Raw genomic sequence first — 17,341 nt, 5'->3', positions numbered from 1 at the left:
ACAGTTGAGTTTTAATGAACCCCTGCTTTGTTTTTTCCATGATTGGTTTAAGTTTTCATATTGTAATACACGTCAAGGTCATGTGGCAAAGGGGAACACCCAGCAAAGGGTGACACCCAGCTGTAGCTTCCAAGGTCACCTGTCTTTGTTTCAAATTACTGCCTGGTCTGGATAGCACTGTCTTTCCAGTTAAGAAGAGAGACAGTAGCCTCAGGCAGCAGCTGAGTCTTTTCTTCCCATAGGGCTTTTCTCCCTAAGCCCCTTGACTATTCATGGGAGTTCAGAGCTACATGTACCTACCTCTTAACTAGCCTGATGGCTGAATACACTGGGGGCAAAGTCTAGATTCTATCCTGTTTCCAGTGGTGATGCTAGAGAAAAGTTGGAGCTCAAGGATAGTCAAGACCAGTCATGCGGCAGCTAGACTGGTGACTGGGGGCGGCCGCCGAGACCACATAACACCGGTCTTGAAAGACCTACATTGGCTCCCAGTATGTTTCTGAGCACAATTCAAAGTGTTGGTGTTGACCTTTAAAGCCCTAAATGGCCTCGGCCCAGTATACCTGAAGGAGCGTCTCCACCCCCATCATTCTGCCCGGATGCTGAGGTCCAGCGCTGAGGGCCTTCTGGTGGTTCCCTCATTGCGAGAAGCAAACAGGGAACCAGGCAGAGGGCCTTCTCGGTAGTGGCGCCCGCCCTGTGGAATGTCCTTCCCTCAGATGTCAAAGAGATAAACAACTACCTGACATTCAGAAGACATCTTAAGGCAGCCCTGTTCAGGGAAGTTTTTAATGTGTGACATCTTAGTGTATTTTTGGTCTTTGTGGAAGCCGCCCAGAGTGGCTGGGGAAACCCAGCCAGATGGGTGGGGTACAAATAATAAATTATTATTATTATTATTATTATTATTAATTATTATTATTAAGGATAGAGCATCTGCTTTGCATATAGAAGACCCCAGGTTCAATCCCCAGCATCTCCAGCTAGGACTGGGGAAGATGCCTTATGAACTAAGTTAAATGGTTATATCCCATTAAATTAACTCAGTTTTCTTCTCTCTCTCTCTATATATATAACTCCATGTCCTCTAATTGGTTCTGCTGTGCAGGGGAAGCCTACATGAGGCTCAGCAGATTACCTGAAGCAGAACAGTGGTATGTGGAATCACTGCGGGCCAAAACAGACCACATCCCAGCTCATCTCACATATGGGAAACTTCTGGCTTTAACGGTAAGTTGTTATTATTTATTATATTTCTATACCACCCTTCATCAGAAGATCACAGGGTGATTTACAATATAAAAACACACACAAATACATAACTATCGGGAAAGAAGATGTTCATTTTGGCTAAAATTCTAGTGTTTGTTTCTAAAGAACAGACAAAAGCAAATATTGACGTTATCTTAATAGCCAGACTTCTCAAAGTTTGCCTTTAATTCAGCATTTATTTATTTTTAAAAAACCCTAATAGGCTCCCTCTTCCCAACTCTGCTCTCTTCCCAACTCATTCCTCAATTTCCCAACCATCACTGAATCTGGAGAGAGAGGACACAGTGTGCCCCGTGCCCCAAAGCTAAACATGGCCAGTGAGCCCTGAATAGGAAGAGCTGTTCCTCCAGACCACAAGACAGGAAGATGAGCTCCTTCACAACAGACAAATTTTGTTGTTCATCCTCTGTTCCCTCTCCTCAACCCAGCTCATAGTTACGCTGGGGTATTATAAACCTATTGCCTTCTATTCTAAACCATGGGGCTCCTTTCAGCAGGAGGTGGTTTTCTTCCCATCCCTGTGGAAGTCTCTGCTGCTGATGGCTCGATGGTCCATTGTCAGGAATGGTGGGATTGCAGCTTGTTGCCAAATGAGGCATTTGGCTTTTTCCCATGTACATGAATGAGAACATGGACATGAATGAGACAATTCTTCCAGAGACACCACTTCAGTTGAGGCTTAATCCTGTCTGCATCCCTGGTGATATCAGTGTTTGAAATAAATTGGGAAAACTGTGGTTTGAAGTAGGTCAGCACTTCAGGTTTTCAGCTATAGATGAGAGAGAGCTTTGACCAAACCCTCAGAGGTAGGCTGGCCATCGGTTGAAACAAGGATACATGTGACATTATTGAGATTTCATAGTTGTGTGTACGTGATTAGTAAAACAGACATATCTTGCTGTCTCAAATGTATAATTTGCCAGAAGTATTATGGGATCTCCTAGGTAAAACACAAAAAACAAACTAAGCGACAGGATATATGAAAGTCCAAGAGGGGTGGGGGGAGATATGAGGCTGTTGCGACAATTTAAAGCCTATCAATGGTTTTGTCTCTTTTAAAAGGACCGTCATAGTTTTAGATACCTTGAGGATTTAACATTCTTCACCTTGCAGAATGCTTTTCTCACGCTCTGCTTACAGGTTATGCCTTCTGCCATGTTGAATGACAGATAGAAACAAGCTCCTGTCTCCCAGTGGATTTGTATTTGTAACCTGAATCAAGCCAGAGAATGTAATCAATTCTGTTCTATAATGTCCCTTATATGATGGGCCAAGGGAAAATGGGGCGGGGGGATTTTGGCTAGATTAACATCCTGTTCTGACCGAGAAATCATCTGTTTTCTATTAGAAAAATTACATCCTTTGTGACATATAGAACAGCACTGTATGTTTTAACTGCAAGGAAACTTCAAGTGAAAGAAGAGTAAAGGATTAGGACAACTAAGGAGTTCTAAGAAGATAATAGATCTTTTTTAGATAATGGATGTTTTTAGTTTAACTTAACTGAGAATTTTATTGTATCGGGTTTTTTAAAAAGTTTATTTTTTTGAAATTTTACCTGAAAACTCTCAAGGCCAATGGCTAATACAATAAAGCTGATGGTGACTTTAGTTTCCATACTTCCTGCAATTGTTAGAATTTTAAGGCATATGTTCTTGTGTGAGTTTAGCATATAATACGGTGCCATATAAAATGTTTGTGTTCATAGAAATTAATGAAGTGCACTAAAGTTATGGTGCTCAAAGAAGCATGAATTAGTGCAGAAGACAAATAATGTGACTTCAAGTCATTCATTTGAAACTCATTATTCATGCCCATGTCAGTATGTAGATAAAGCTTTCCCAGTTTTGCATAGCACTGCTCTAGATTTTCTGCTTAACCTTGTTTATGTTATCACATTTTAAGCACAAATTTTATCTGTGTTCTATTATGTTTCCTATGCTAATTTGATAGATTAGTAAAAGCTTAGTAGGAGATAGTATTTTATGTACCTCAACTATTTTATGAAAAGCATTTTATATCTTAGTTTGGGTGGCACAGAATGGGAACATGGAACACTTTTTACAATGTAAATCAAACCCGAATCTATATTTGTAACAGAATGGCTAGTGAGATTATGATCTCCCTGCCTACAGTCAACTGGAAGAAATTTTTTCACAACCCACATATCAAGTAATATTATAAATTCATATGTTAAAATTATAACTCACCAGGGTGTATTTTACCAGAAAGCATAAGAGGAGGAAAATTTAGTGGTTAAGGCATATGAGTAGTGGCTCAGCTAGTTGAATAACTGGAAGGCGGCCAACCCTGAGCTAAAGCCCCTGTTTTCATTTTATTTATTTTTCCAGAAACGGTATTTAGCTTTTTGAAGGTACATAGCACCATGATGGTGCTGTTATAAACTCCCCAATATCTCATTGTCAAAATGAGTTACTTATGGGAAGACTCTGTTGAAGCTAACTTCCTTGTTCTAGAGTATTGCCAGAGTGCTGGAGTCCTTCCCTGATTGTGATCATTTACAATATATGTATTTTCTGAATATAAACATGTTTATTTTAGAAAAAACTCTAACAATACAGCATTCCTGTAATATATGTAATTGTGCTTCTGACAAAAATAACAGTAAAAGGGGCAGCCTTGAGTATTTAGAATAGTTAATTTGATCAAGACCTGGAGGTACAAAAAAAGTGTCAGCAATCTAATGTGAAGGCAAATTTTTGTACAAAAATTGGAGGTTGAGGTTTTCATGATGTTAGCTAGGCTTTTGTTTTCAGCTTGAGAGGCATTTTATCTGTACTGGTGTGACATTTATCACATAATAGCAGGGTTGAGTTCTCAAATGTACTTATCCCAGATTGCATATCTCTCTCTACACTGTACTGTAGTCTTGCTTGAATGCAGTTATAATCTAACTAGCATATTCACAGCCTACAGGCAGTGGGCGGTTATAGTTGGTACAGTTGATCTTCTCTGATGTCATAGAGGGCCTTGGCAGGAGAGCTGTCATTGGCTTAGCTGCTGTGATGCCCCAGAGTAGAAATCTTGGCCAAAGTAGCTGTGTGCTCAGGTGGGCTTGGAGACTTTTACCCTTGGGACTATGAAGTCAGTAGGTAACTATTAACAGGAATCATGCTGCATTTACCTCTGTATTGCCTCCGTGCCCATAGGCTTTGGGATAACATGTTGTTGCTACATATTGGTTGAGTAGTTTCAGGGTTTATGAATGGAAAGCCAATTTCCACAAATGCTTCCTGCTTATGCCAAGATGCAGTCTGACCTCTTTTCCTTTGTATAAGATCAAGCATGAAGGAGGCCTCCCAGCCTGTTCACAGGTCCTTATATGATCAGTGAAAACAGTTGGTCCTGGCAAGTATTAACCGCTCTCAAATCTTAACCTAGCTCTTAAAAGCCACCACCATGTTGAATCTATAGTCAAACCTGAATGTTACTAGGTCATGGATGACTATGGAAAGGTAATAGTAGTTCAGAGTAAAGTTAGCTAAGTGTGCGGTCTTGGTGAACACAGTTTCATGTGTACGGCTTTATTTCATGCCTCTCTCCTTGTCTCCATATGTCCTTCTGCTTAACTTTTCAGTCATTTTGCCAACATGCTTCACTTAATATTTTTCTCCCAAAACTTAAAACATTAGCATGACTGTAGCAAATGAAAGCAGTTCCAAAATGTAGTTACTTTTGTCAACTGGCATCTGTCAACTTTGCTTCCTTTTGAATTTGGCCACATGCCAAAAAATTACATTTTCGTTTATATTTGCATTGACTTTGCCGTCCAATTACAGCAGATTTGTCTGCTTGCCAAAATTTTGTAACTCTAATTATGAAACAGAAGGCACTTTACATTTTAAAATAAATACTTAATAGCATCCAGTGGTGACACTATGTTTTTCATTTCTTGATGGTGAGAGGGAAGGTTGTAATTGGCACTTTTCAGTCTCATCCCTTTTAACCTTCCTACTGGCTTTATTTAGAGGTCTTACACATATTCACCCACCTTCAAACTAAGGATCACAGCAGCCTTGTAGACAGATGATTATAGTAGTGGACACCAGGTAGCGCTTCATAGGCATCTAAGAATTTCACCTCCAGATCCGACAGTTCACCTGCTCAGGTGAGATAATTCAATCAGTGAGTTCCCCTCAATAAATGTTTTGGAGCCACTGGACCTATCTGGGCATATAATTATTGCAAAGCTTCATAGTAGTTGTAATAATAGTAGTAGTAGTAATAATAATAATAATAATAATAATAATAATAATAATAATAATTTATTTATACCCAGTCCATCTGGCTGGGTTTCCCCAGCCACTGAAGTGTGCTGCATCATGGACTTAAGCTGCCACAGTTAAGTTTCTGTCTGTTCATACACACCTTGTTTAACTGAAAGGAGGGAGTCTTAATACACTTTTTTTTGTGGGAAACGTAGAAAATAAATTAGATTGAGAGAGTAAACTAATTGTTACCTGGTAGTGAATATGATTCTCTACAAGTGCATTATTCAGAACTGCTTGACTGCATTAATCTCCCTCCTATTAGCTTCTTAGAATTTTAAATTCTCCAGCAGCTTAAAGTGTGCCAGCTGCCTTACCTGGTTGCAGAACATTCTACCAGCTGTCAGAAGATACCAGTATTAATGGGGAAACCAAAACGTCCAGTAATAGAGAGAGATGTTGATGCAGATTTCTTCCTTCCTTGCATGCAAATTTTATAGCTTCTTAATCAAAGAATAATGTCAGTCTATTTGAATAAAATGTCACATTTTATTGAATAATTGGATTTCCTTCCTTTCAATTATTCCCTGGGTTCTATTATTTCAAAAATGTTTTCAATCAGAATCCTCAGTGGTATATATCTAGCATTGCTTACTGGATTAGCCTACGGCCATTAGGATATTGTTATGCTCTCACCAGCCACCCTGAATGGTGAATAGTTTCAGGAGCAATCATACAGGGTTTAGTTTCCTTTGTATGAAGGCGATTCAAAGACTGAAGCCTATAAGTGTATTATTTGCTTTATTTACAAAGGTGTGGGTACTAAATGGCTCCAGCCCAAATATTTTTAAAAAATCACCTACTCCAAAATCAACCAACCATATATAGGGAAACATACATTCCCACGCTGTGTGTAAACCAGTCCGTAGCCTACCCAATTGTTCATTTACTGGAGGCATTTAGATGATAAATAGTATCTTTGTGCTTGTGTCTATTTTGTGTCAGGAGGAAGTTAGTGATTTGTGGGAGAATGACGTTTCATAGTACCCTAATATTCAGAAATCATTCCATTTATGAATAACAAAAAATACTAATAGTCGTTCAGCACACATAAAGAGGAAGGGGAGAATTTGCAGGCAATAGAATATGGTGTAAATTACTTAAACAGTCACATCAGGTTTTTGCCTTAAAATGAGAAAAGATTCCTCTGTCTGTCATTTTCCAAAGTTCTAATCCTTCATTGGGTTAACTTCCTGCAATGTCGGAGCTATAAACTTCAGAGTGCATGTCTAACTGCCGCAGCATATGTGTGCTCTTATTTAGCTTTATGTGCGCTCCTAGTAAATCATATTAAGAAAAGGAACATTCACGTCATTAGACTAAAAAAAAAAAAAATGTTGCCTGACAAGATGAAAGTTTGATAAATGCTGCAAATTAGTAGTAAAATAGCCTGATTCTGTCAAATGATAGATGTTACACTGTTTGACAGGAAAGAAGAGGTGTGGAGGAAACTTGAAAAATACATGGTTAATGATGTTCTTGTTTTTTAAGAGTTGGAGAAGAGAGTATGCAAGGTCTCTGGTAATTATTTAACAAAATTTAGATATAGTCAGGGTGATTAAATTAGTCATTTTCAGTTACTCCACCTAGGGCTAAGCAAAGAAATCTGAAAACATTTTCTGCTAATGATTTTATTTTTATTTCAGCTATTCAGAAAACACCCATTTCTTATACTTGGTGCCATCTTGAATTCTAGTCCCCTCTCATTGCTGCCCACCAGTGCATTCAAACTGAATTTAGTAGTAATTTCAGGAAGCTAACCATAGTATTATTGTGACATATTATGAAGAACTGAATGAATGGGGAAACTATCTGGCATTCCTTTTGGTTTCATGGAGATAATTCTGTAGGCTGAAGCTTAACAAAAAAAGGCAGGGGATCCAGAGAATTGTTTCTTTTTTCTTAGGAATAGAAATCTGAGTATGCAATGAGACATTATAATTAGCCAACTAAGACTAATAGTATTTGCCTGTTTCAGGGCAATGACACAAGAGATGTAAATGTTAATTCAGTCAGCATTAGCAATGTGTTCCAGTTTCATCCTGTTATTTGGGAGACCTGCAGATGAATGCTTTGTTACTTTAAGTGTTTTGCCAAAGGAGGATAATAACTTTAATGCCCTGTTGTGATTTTTAATATGTTGCATTTCTCCTATAATCCATATTTGCCTTACAGTTGTGCCAGGAGGCACCAATTCTTCTTTCTTACTCATTATTGTATTCCTCCCTCAGGGCATTGTTTAAAATACAGATGAATCCAGGTAGATTTCTGACGCTGGGGGTAATGGTTGGCTGTTTTTAATGCAGATTTGGTCAGCAGTCCTTTGGAGGTCTGGGACTCCACTTGGAATGAGATGACTGTTGCTACAAGGAACTCCTGGTCTATGTGGGGCAGACCATTGCATATTTTCTCTTTTAGCTGTACTTTGAAAGACCCTTTTATTCCTTTGTTCATGATTTTACCTCTCCTGTTCAACTCACAAGGTTAACAATAAAATATGTGGCACCAGTGTAAGACTGAAGTTAACTTCAAGCTCTCACCTCATGGGTGTCCTATGAGAAAGCACCTAACTTTCTGCAGAAAACTTTCTACATGATTGCATGTTACCAGGGTTGGAACAAGATGGTCTTACCTCTGGGACACGGAGGAGTCCTTGTTGAGGAAAATTCACCTCACCCTCCCATGCCTTCCCAGATGCAGACAGCAGTAAGCTGAGCTGAACTTGCCAGACAGCATGGAAACTCCCACAGGCAACCCCTAGAAACAGGAATGTTGGCGTATAGGGATGGAGACAGTTTATCTCCTTAATCTCAGGGTTTACAGTCCCTAGGAAGAGACACCAAAAGAGTGTGTGATGGAAGAACAGTTTACTATGCATCTCTTCAAAAGATGGAAGGCAGTGAAGTGAACCATCTCAATTTGGACCTGCCCTGGACACAAACTTTGCATTAGCAAAGAACCAACACCATGACATGGATGTTTGGAGAATATATATATGCATTTATGAATCTTAACAGAAGAGAAATGGAGTGAACTTCATATTCATGGAGGTCTAAGCTATCATTAAATGAAATCAAGATCATTCTATTTTTTCCCCTATTTGTAGATCCTTATCTTGCCTATTCATAGGGTAGTTTTAAAGCATGGCAAAGTTGCAATGACACAGTGTCCAGATGATCCATCTGTGTATGTTTTCTTCTCTTCTCCTTAAGGGCCGCAAGAGTGAAGCAGAAAAGTATTTCTTAAAGGCAATTCAGCTGGATCCCACCAAGGGAAACTGTTATATGCATTATGGTAAGTTTTCAATAGATAGTGTTTCCTCACATTACTGTCGCACTCAAGGATTTTAAAACTGCTACTGGCAGGACATTGCAGTAAAGGAAAAATAATAATCATGCCAGTTAAAACGATTTATCCTTCTGATGTGTAAATCACAGTCAAAATAGAAAGTCCCCTTTCCTTTGTGAATTACATGATACGAAGATGAAGCTCACTTCAAAATTCCTGGTCGTCTCAGTTGGCATGCGCGGAAGATTAATAGTTATTAAGTGTTGAAAGATTAATAGACATCTTTGTTATCATTGAAATAATGGCATCAGACCCTTCTTGATATTGGGTGGGCAAATCAGTATTATCCAATAGTGAACATCAGTACAGGACAACCAGGATTCTACTTCAAGAATTTGAAAATTTTAAATTTAACCTCCTTCTGTCTTACAAGATTAGACTGGCCCCAATGCACAGATCACAGAGGCCCCCTCCCACCATCAAGCAGTTGCTTTGTGCTTTCAGCTTTGACAGTGTTGACCACCTGTGTGGAGGAGAGGGGGCATATCTGGATTGAGTTGTGGGATTCCGTGTGCATAGTACCAGAAATGCAGCCAGCAACTGCACTTAAAGGCTTTATGAACAGATGCAAAATCATAGAAACAGAGCTGGGTTGTGAAGGAGAGGGAGCTGGGCTCCTTTACACATGCACCCACCTTCCAGCAGCTTCTTATGTATGTACAGAAATGTTCAGTTTGCACAGAAAAATCACACTGTTGGTCCGCAACTCTCCTTTTAAAAAAACTGTTTTAGTTAAGACGAAAGATATATAATGAGCATGCAGTACTTTGCTAATTTGGATTTAGAATGTCTTTTATAGGCAGTCAAAGATACATCGCGGTTAGCTTTTTATACTGTTTCTAATTTGATGAGGATAAATTCACTGATCATGAAACCTGGAATTGTAAAACTGCAAGGAAACTGAGTAAGTTGAATTGATAATGAGCAACAACAGCCGCTGCAGGATGTGTTTTTGTTTAGTTATTTTAATTTACCTTCTCATTCCAACTGGCACAATTAAATGAACAGCAGGCATGGTACGCAAATGGAAACAGTACAAAGCAAAAGTTGGTTATTTTATCTTATCCCATTTTGGTGTAAGATTTATAACTTGTGAGGCTTGATTCAGCTTTTAGCTGCATGTTACTAATAGCCCATCCATGAAGTACAAGAGGACTAGTGAATCTTCACAGTACATACCCACAAATTTCCATTTCTGGATCACCTCATCTATAGGAAATGTGCTTTTTGGTCAGCATAAGGAAGCTCATTTTTGGGTGTGTGGCAGTCCGCTGCCTGTGAAATGGTCTCCCAGGGAAGATTGCCCGGCACTGACTTTGTCATCTTTTCAGCTTCAGGCAAATATTCTCCCTACCAAAAGGCATTTAATTAGCAATAATTATCCAGCATTTGGTGGCTGTTTGATGTGGTTGGATAGTTTATGTTCTTGGGTGATTTGGGGAAAGGGGGTGAGGGCCTTTAGCATATACAGTGAGGGGGGAAAGTATTTGATCCCCTGCTAAATTTGCCCTCCAACGAAGAAATGACCAGTCCATAATTTTAATGGTAGGTTTATTGTAGCTGTGAGAGACAAAATAACAACAGGAAACCCCCTGGAAATCAGCCTGGAAATCTTACTGACTTGGAGAGGATCTGCAAAGAGGAGTGGGACAAAATACCTCTTGAGATGTGTGCAAACCTGATGGCCACCTACAAGAAACGTCTGGCCTGTGTAATTGCCAGCAAGGGTTTTGCCACCAGTACTAAGTCATCTTTTGCAAAGGGATCAAATACTTATTTCTCTCATTATAATGCACATCAATCTCTGACTTTTGTCTTCTGGGTTTCTGCGGTTTTTCCTGTTGTTATTCTGCCTCTCACAGCTACAATAAACCTACCATTAAAATTATGGACTGGTTATTTCTTTGTCATGGGACAAACAGCCAAATTTAGCAGGGGATCAAATACTCCCCCCCCCCTCACTGTATGTATTGGTTTAATGACTTTTCTATCACATATTTTATCTTTGCATTTTTATTGGCTTCCAGATGTACTAAATGGCATATAAATTTAGTTAAACTAAAATTCAGGAGAGAATACTTGTATGGTGTCATCACTCAGAACAGCCCTGTGGTCCTCCAGAAATTGTAGTCTCAACACTTCCCATCCACCCAGCCAGCATGACCTGTGGTGAGGGATGATGGGAGTTGCAGTCCAATATTTGCCATGCTAACTGGGATGGATGGGAAGTGTTGGACTACAACATCTGGTGGAACTGCAGGGATGTTCTAGAATTCCTGTCATCCCAGACCATGAACTATGTTGGCTGGAATGAATGGGAGGTGTTGGGCTACAACATCCAATGGGCCATCAGTCCTCTACTGCTGCTATAAAACTTAGTAGTGTAACAGTTGTGTGAAGTCAGGACTACCTTTTCAGTAGGATGCTACTGCTTTAAAATAGATATCCATTACTACATATCTACCTACCTGAGATACAGAACACAGAAAGTCAAGTATGGGAGGAATCTTGCATGATTCACCTACAGATGAATTTTGTATTTAAGTCAGTCCCCAGAAATTCTATAAAGTAACAAGATAGGAAGCTGCTTCTCTACTAAATCAGACCACTAGTCAATAACTCTGTATCATCTGCAGCAGCAGTAGCCAACATGGTGCACTCCTGAAATTGGGAACTACAATTTGCACGATTCCTAACCATTTGTCATGCTGGGCTGGATGAAGGGGGTTGTAGTCCACAACATCTGTAAGGTACCTTCTTGGCTATACCTGGTCCCACACTGAATGGCAGCAACTTCCAGCAGTTTCAGGCCAGTGTCTTTTCCAGCCCTACCTGGAGATGCCTTTGAGCTATGACCCTTCCTTTAAAAGTATGTGACCAAGGATACAGCCATTTGGCAACCCAAGAATGAGTGGACTGAAGCAGCACAAAAATTGACACTATTTGACCTGGTGGAAGATAGAGTTTTGAAAGTTTTGGAGAGAACAATGTTATGAAAGTTCATTGAAAATTGAATAAATAAGTGGTTTTGAAGATGATGAACGGAGTGACCAAAAAACCCCCCAATATGCCACACTTCGATTGACTATATGCTGTTTCTTTAAGCGGTGTTTTGTAAGGTTTCCAATCAAATGTATAGCTTTAACCAACACTTAAGCATCCTTTTGTCTTCCTTTTTTTGCTGCTCTTATTTTAAACCACCTATCAAGCAGTATGAATAGTTTGACTCCAAAGCAATTACCATTAGCAAAAGCATATATCAAGTCGACACTCAAGACATTTGCTCTCCACTCTTCATGAATCTGCTTGAGCAAGTATACTTCATAACCCACATATATATATCCCTGCAAAACCACAGGAAAATATATCCACGTTACCAATGTAAATCTCAAAGTAGAACCTCTTGGCACACATAGGGATTATAAAACTGGTGGAAACATCTCTAGTGCTGCTCACCAAGGAGTCAAAAAGAATAAATGGTCACTTGTGACTTGGAATCTAGTCATACTCTATGCATTATGTATTTTATTTCTGAAGTATTGAGAGTTTCTTCTGATGATATTCATCTGCTTGCCCTCTATACATTTTTTATGTTTCCTTTGTAACACCATATAGGTTTTATGTAAATTGAAATAGAGTGAAATCCACTGACGTTCATGTGCAAGCAGAACAGAGTTCCACTCACATAACAGAACTAGAGCTTTCTCTGCCCCTCCTTACAGTCCTTTGTGTGCACCCACAATCTATTCTGGAAGACTGGAAAACCACAAGAAGGAAGAGAAGAGGGGGAAATCCTGTTGTGTGAGTGGAAGTCTGCTCCCACAGCACTGGATTTCCCCTATAGTATATAGAATTGTACAGTGGTACCTCGGTTTTTGAATGTCTCCGTTGACAAACATTTCAGTTTTCAATTGCCGTGAACCCGGAAGTAAATGCTTCAGTTTTTGAAAACGCCTCGGAAGTCAAACATGCTGGCAGCTTCCGCTGAGTGTAAGATCCTGAGGCCTAGCTGTCGGCTATTGAGTTTTCAGTTTTCGAACGTTTCAGAACTTGAACGGTCTTCCAGAACATATTACGTATGAAAACCGAGGTACCACTCTATAGGAATATGAATTTTGTCTTATATTCTAAATTGTGATTAATACAGCTAAGGATAGAGAAGGGTTGAATAAATAAAACATCAAAATGACAGAAAATAAGATGCTTATGGTCTTTTGTTCTGTACCATGGAAATAAATCCATAACTATTCACTAGTTTGTTGTTGGATGAAATTTTCAAAGGGTTGCTCAGTAATTAAACACACATTTTTAATTGTAATTTGGAGTCACATGCTTAGATTTCTATATGGGGGTGCGGGGAAGGTCTCTATAATCCCACTAAACCATCATGTCATAGACATCCATTGGCAGTTGATTTCACACAATTTGCTAGAACAGGCAATATCTGTATCAACATATATATTTCTGCAGTGTCTAGACATGACTCCTTCCCCATTTATTTAGGAATCTTCCCTATTAAAATAAAATGTAGTCTTTCAGGAATAACTCCTTAATTCCTTCAATGTTTTCCAATTTCCTACTGAAACGTTAAAGGGTTGTGTAGCAAACACATGGTGGTGGTATTTTAGGTATTGACACGGTGCATGCTCCAGGTCCAGGAAAGAATAGCAACACTTAAACATCAAGTAAACCCCTTCAAGGCTTCAGGAAATAATCAAGTACTCTTAACTGAAAAGGATTTCCCAAAGAAAAATTGCCCTGTGCAGTGACCCATGTATACAGAGCATTTTCTGGATCAGAGATATTCATCCTGATCCTCAAGTGGTTTGGGGTTGTCACATTTTCTTGGTTATTCAAGTTACGTTGCTGTAGTTGTGCAGTCACTTGATTTGGCCTCTTTACAGTGTGTGTGCCACTCTAGACTCCTCGGGGTCTCCTTGCCAAATATGTATGAGTCCCTTGATACTCTAAAATAATGTACAGAGGATTCTTTCAGGGTTGACAGTTGACACCTCCTGCATGAGAGTAGCCAGCATAGGGCCCCTTAGTTTTGTTGGACAACTCCTACCATCCCTGACCAGACTTCACCTTCTATAAGATTATTTCTTTTTGGAAACATAATAGTTAAAATAATGGTTTTATTTAGAATACCTGGCAACTGTCTATGGTTCATGAAAGAATGATTTGCCTGTGAGGTACTTAAATGCACGGAAGGATAAAGCTGAAAAATGAGGGGGTTTCCAAAACCCCACTGACACAGATAGAAAAAAGGCTTGATTTATATTATAATAGCTACGAAACAACAGAGATGTTCTGCTAAATAGCACCCCTTTTATTAATAACCACTGAGATTTGAAGTTAATTTCCGTTGAATAATACATTTTCCTAATAATTGTAAATCACTTAATGATTCTGTGTTATAATAAAATTGATTATTCACATTAAATTACTGTAATTATGCACTCACTTGATGTAATGAACAATTGATCATGTAGTGTGCTATTCTCTGTAGCTGAACCTGCAGAGTTTTTGTTGGTTAATGTTTCTAATTTTTGTTCTTGGTTCAGTCTGGTTAACATAGCATGCAGTTAATAAATTACATGTATCAGTCTATTATTGTAAGTAGGACTGGATCACAAAGATCCTGGAGTGCTAAAAGTATTTTTGGCAGCAGATTTTTTTATGCTTTAAAGTACAACACTTTGAATGAATAATAATAATTGGGGAGAATCATTGGCTAGCCTCTAAAAGTACATTGTTACCATTTTAAAAAGTTAAAACTGTTTTTATTTTTCTGTAGTAATCTTTGAATGTTTCGTGCATGGGATTGTTGTAGCCTCTATCATTCTTAAAAGCTGGTGTAGTCCACAGCTGATCTAGGCAATCCACACAAATGATACATTGAGAAATACATAGGCTTTCGTTAGATTAAATAATACTCGAGTGGACCTGTTGAAATCAGTTGATAACTGACTTGTCCATTGATTTAAGTGGATCTACTCTGAGTATTACTTAGTTGAACACAACTGGATGTGGAACAGAATTGGTGCAAAGTGTGAGCCTGGGGAGGGAATGGTCTAGGGAGATCCCAGAAGGCTGCATTTGGCCCCTGATCCTGAGAATACCCACCTCTACTGTAGAGATACAATTTACCGCATGTACTTTATTTATGTTCTTCTTGGTATATTGCATCACTCCAAGACTAAACTGATTTAGGTCCCCAACTACACACGCTGATTGTAAATGCTGAGGGCAAGTTTCCATCTTTGCAGAAAGAGTGAAAAATCAACTATTTAAGATGTACTCTCAATCTAATCGGTTTAGGGAATTATCAGCTGATATCCATATCTATCTATCTATCTATCTATCTATCTATCTATCTATGATTGACAAGAGATGTTTACCTCACAACCTTTGCCATTTCTAGAGGAAGTGGATTTCTAGATCAGTTTCAGGAAAGTTTAGTCTAATGATGGGTCTGAGACTGTTGGTGGTAAGTCATTTTACCAAATCATCACCTAATATGGACATAGATGCTGATTCTCATTTTAATGCTTCTGGATCACTTAATAGGTTTTTCATGGTACCATGCTGCAGTATTTTTGGTGTGATGAAATGGTAAGAGGCTTGGATTTAGACCAAGGAATACCTTGGTTCACTTCCCATTCCACCATAACATTCTGTCTCTGATTTTGGTGAGGACGAAGTATGTCCCCTCCAGTTCCTTGGAGAAAAGGTTGGAATACAAATGTAAATAAATATTTGGCAAATTATTCTGTAATAGTTCATCTGAAGTTAATATGACAAGGTAACTCAGGGTCGTAATGTAATATGTAAAAGAATAGTCCTTTCTAGCTTTGTTTCCCATACTTAAGTGTGTGCCTTCCCTTTTGAGCTCATATCAGTGCTACATATATTTCAGGCCAGTTTCTCTTAGAAGATTCTCGCCTGATAGAAGCAGCAGAGATGGCAAAGAAAGCAGCTGAATTGGATAACACAGAGTTTGATGTTGTCTTCAATGCAGCTCACATGCTCAGGTTTGTTTGTATTTGCCTCTAACTTTTTGTCATCCTTTCATTTTTAGGTTTTAAAATCTGTACTTTCATTATATAAAATTCTGTGCTTGATAACACGTTTTGAACAAATGACAACATGAAATGCATGCATTCAAGATAATTCATTTCCGTGTGAAGATGATTTCCCTTCTTTAGTCTCTAAATTAGATATTGTCTTACTGTGTTAGTGTTTTATAGCATCAAGACCTGGTGGGGTCAGAGCCAAATGCTAAAATCCAAGCACAGATCAAGACTGAAAGGACCAGAAATTAGCAAAATGGCTGAAGACAGGACAGTGGTTATGTTCTGGAGCAGGTAGAGAATGATTTATGGCAGTGTCTGGACTGCTTGAGTGACAAGTTCCTTAGACAGGTGAACCAGGCATAGAGCTCCTCAGGTGCATATTGCTTCCTCAGATCCCCTGCATCAGCAGTACTGTCTTTGGCCATTATAACAGTGAGGCACAGCAGAAAAAAGGATAATAACTCTGCCTGCCTTGGGTTTGACCCAGTGACTCAGAAAGTGATGTTCTTTGCCATTGCTGCCAAAGTCCTTATTCTGAGGTCTCCAGAGCCTTCACACATACTTAAAAGAAGCTACCTTTCACCCTATAGAAGATCTGTCTGGTCTATTCCACACAGATAGCTCTCAAATAAAGTGAAGAGCAGATCACAGGTCTCTTGGGTTTCATTTCTTTCATTCACCACTAATTTATCTTGCTTTTTAATCTTGCTGCTGCATCCATGATTACATTTCATTAATATGATAACTTAGCTGGAATGTCCCAGTGCCAGCCAAAGTCATACCCTCTGCTTAAGGGCAAGTGCATTTATCCTTTATCAAGCAAGGAGATTCTGCCAAACTGGGAAAAAGTACTGGGGCCATGAATCTGCCTTCATTCCTCCCTTTGTGTCTTCTGCTTGCGTACTGGCTTTATTGCTCAAATCTTTGATTAATTAAACCACAGTTTATCATTCTTTCTGAAACGAGGAAGTGTGATGAAATGTCAGTTTGACATTGGTTTCAGATCCTGGTTAGTAACCTGTGGTTTCAGATCCTGGTTTGTAAATTGATATTAAACCACAGTTCTTCATCCTGGACCTAAGGAGGAACAGAGTTTTAATGTAGCAAGAGCAGACACATCCTGGGATAAGGGAAATGAGGACCACACTGATCCGATACTTCATAAACTATGGTTTACTGAGCCAGAAACATTGTCTGTACAATCTACTGTGTGATTCCTGACTGGCCGGAATTACCCGTGGGACTAATTCAGGAAGCTTTGCTCTAATGCTCAGCTGGCTTCTTTTACTTTCCTTCAAGCTTGTGTGGTTTGTTTGCATTGCTAAAATAGTTTTAGCAAGAAGCTTAACATTC

The 17,341-nt window shown here is 39.0% G+C and overlaps 1 protein-coding gene across 1 annotated transcript in view; it reads left to right on the top strand.

The window, feature by feature from the left end:
* TMTC2 (transmembrane O-mannosyltransferase targeting cadherins 2) overlaps positions 1-17,341 on the top strand; it is a 181,286-nt gene that overhangs the window by 140,053 nt on the left and 23,892 nt on the right. Inside the window, exons 8-10 of the mRNA XM_080971472.1 lie at positions 1,109-1,230; positions 8,774-8,855; positions 15,832-15,946. Coding sequence (XP_080827598.1) covers positions 1,109-1,230; positions 8,774-8,855; positions 15,832-15,946 — 319 coding nt within the window. The remainder of the gene's footprint in view (positions 1-1,108; positions 1,231-8,773; positions 8,856-15,831; positions 15,947-17,341) is intronic.

Source organism: Podarcis pityusensis (genome assembly GCF_964106645.2).
Source record: "Podarcis pityusensis genome assembly, chromosome: 10".
Classification (NCBI taxonomy): domain Eukaryota; kingdom Metazoa; phylum Chordata; class Lepidosauria; order Squamata; family Lacertidae; genus Podarcis; species Podarcis pityusensis.
This window is presented reverse-complemented; position numbering and strand designations above follow the sequence as displayed.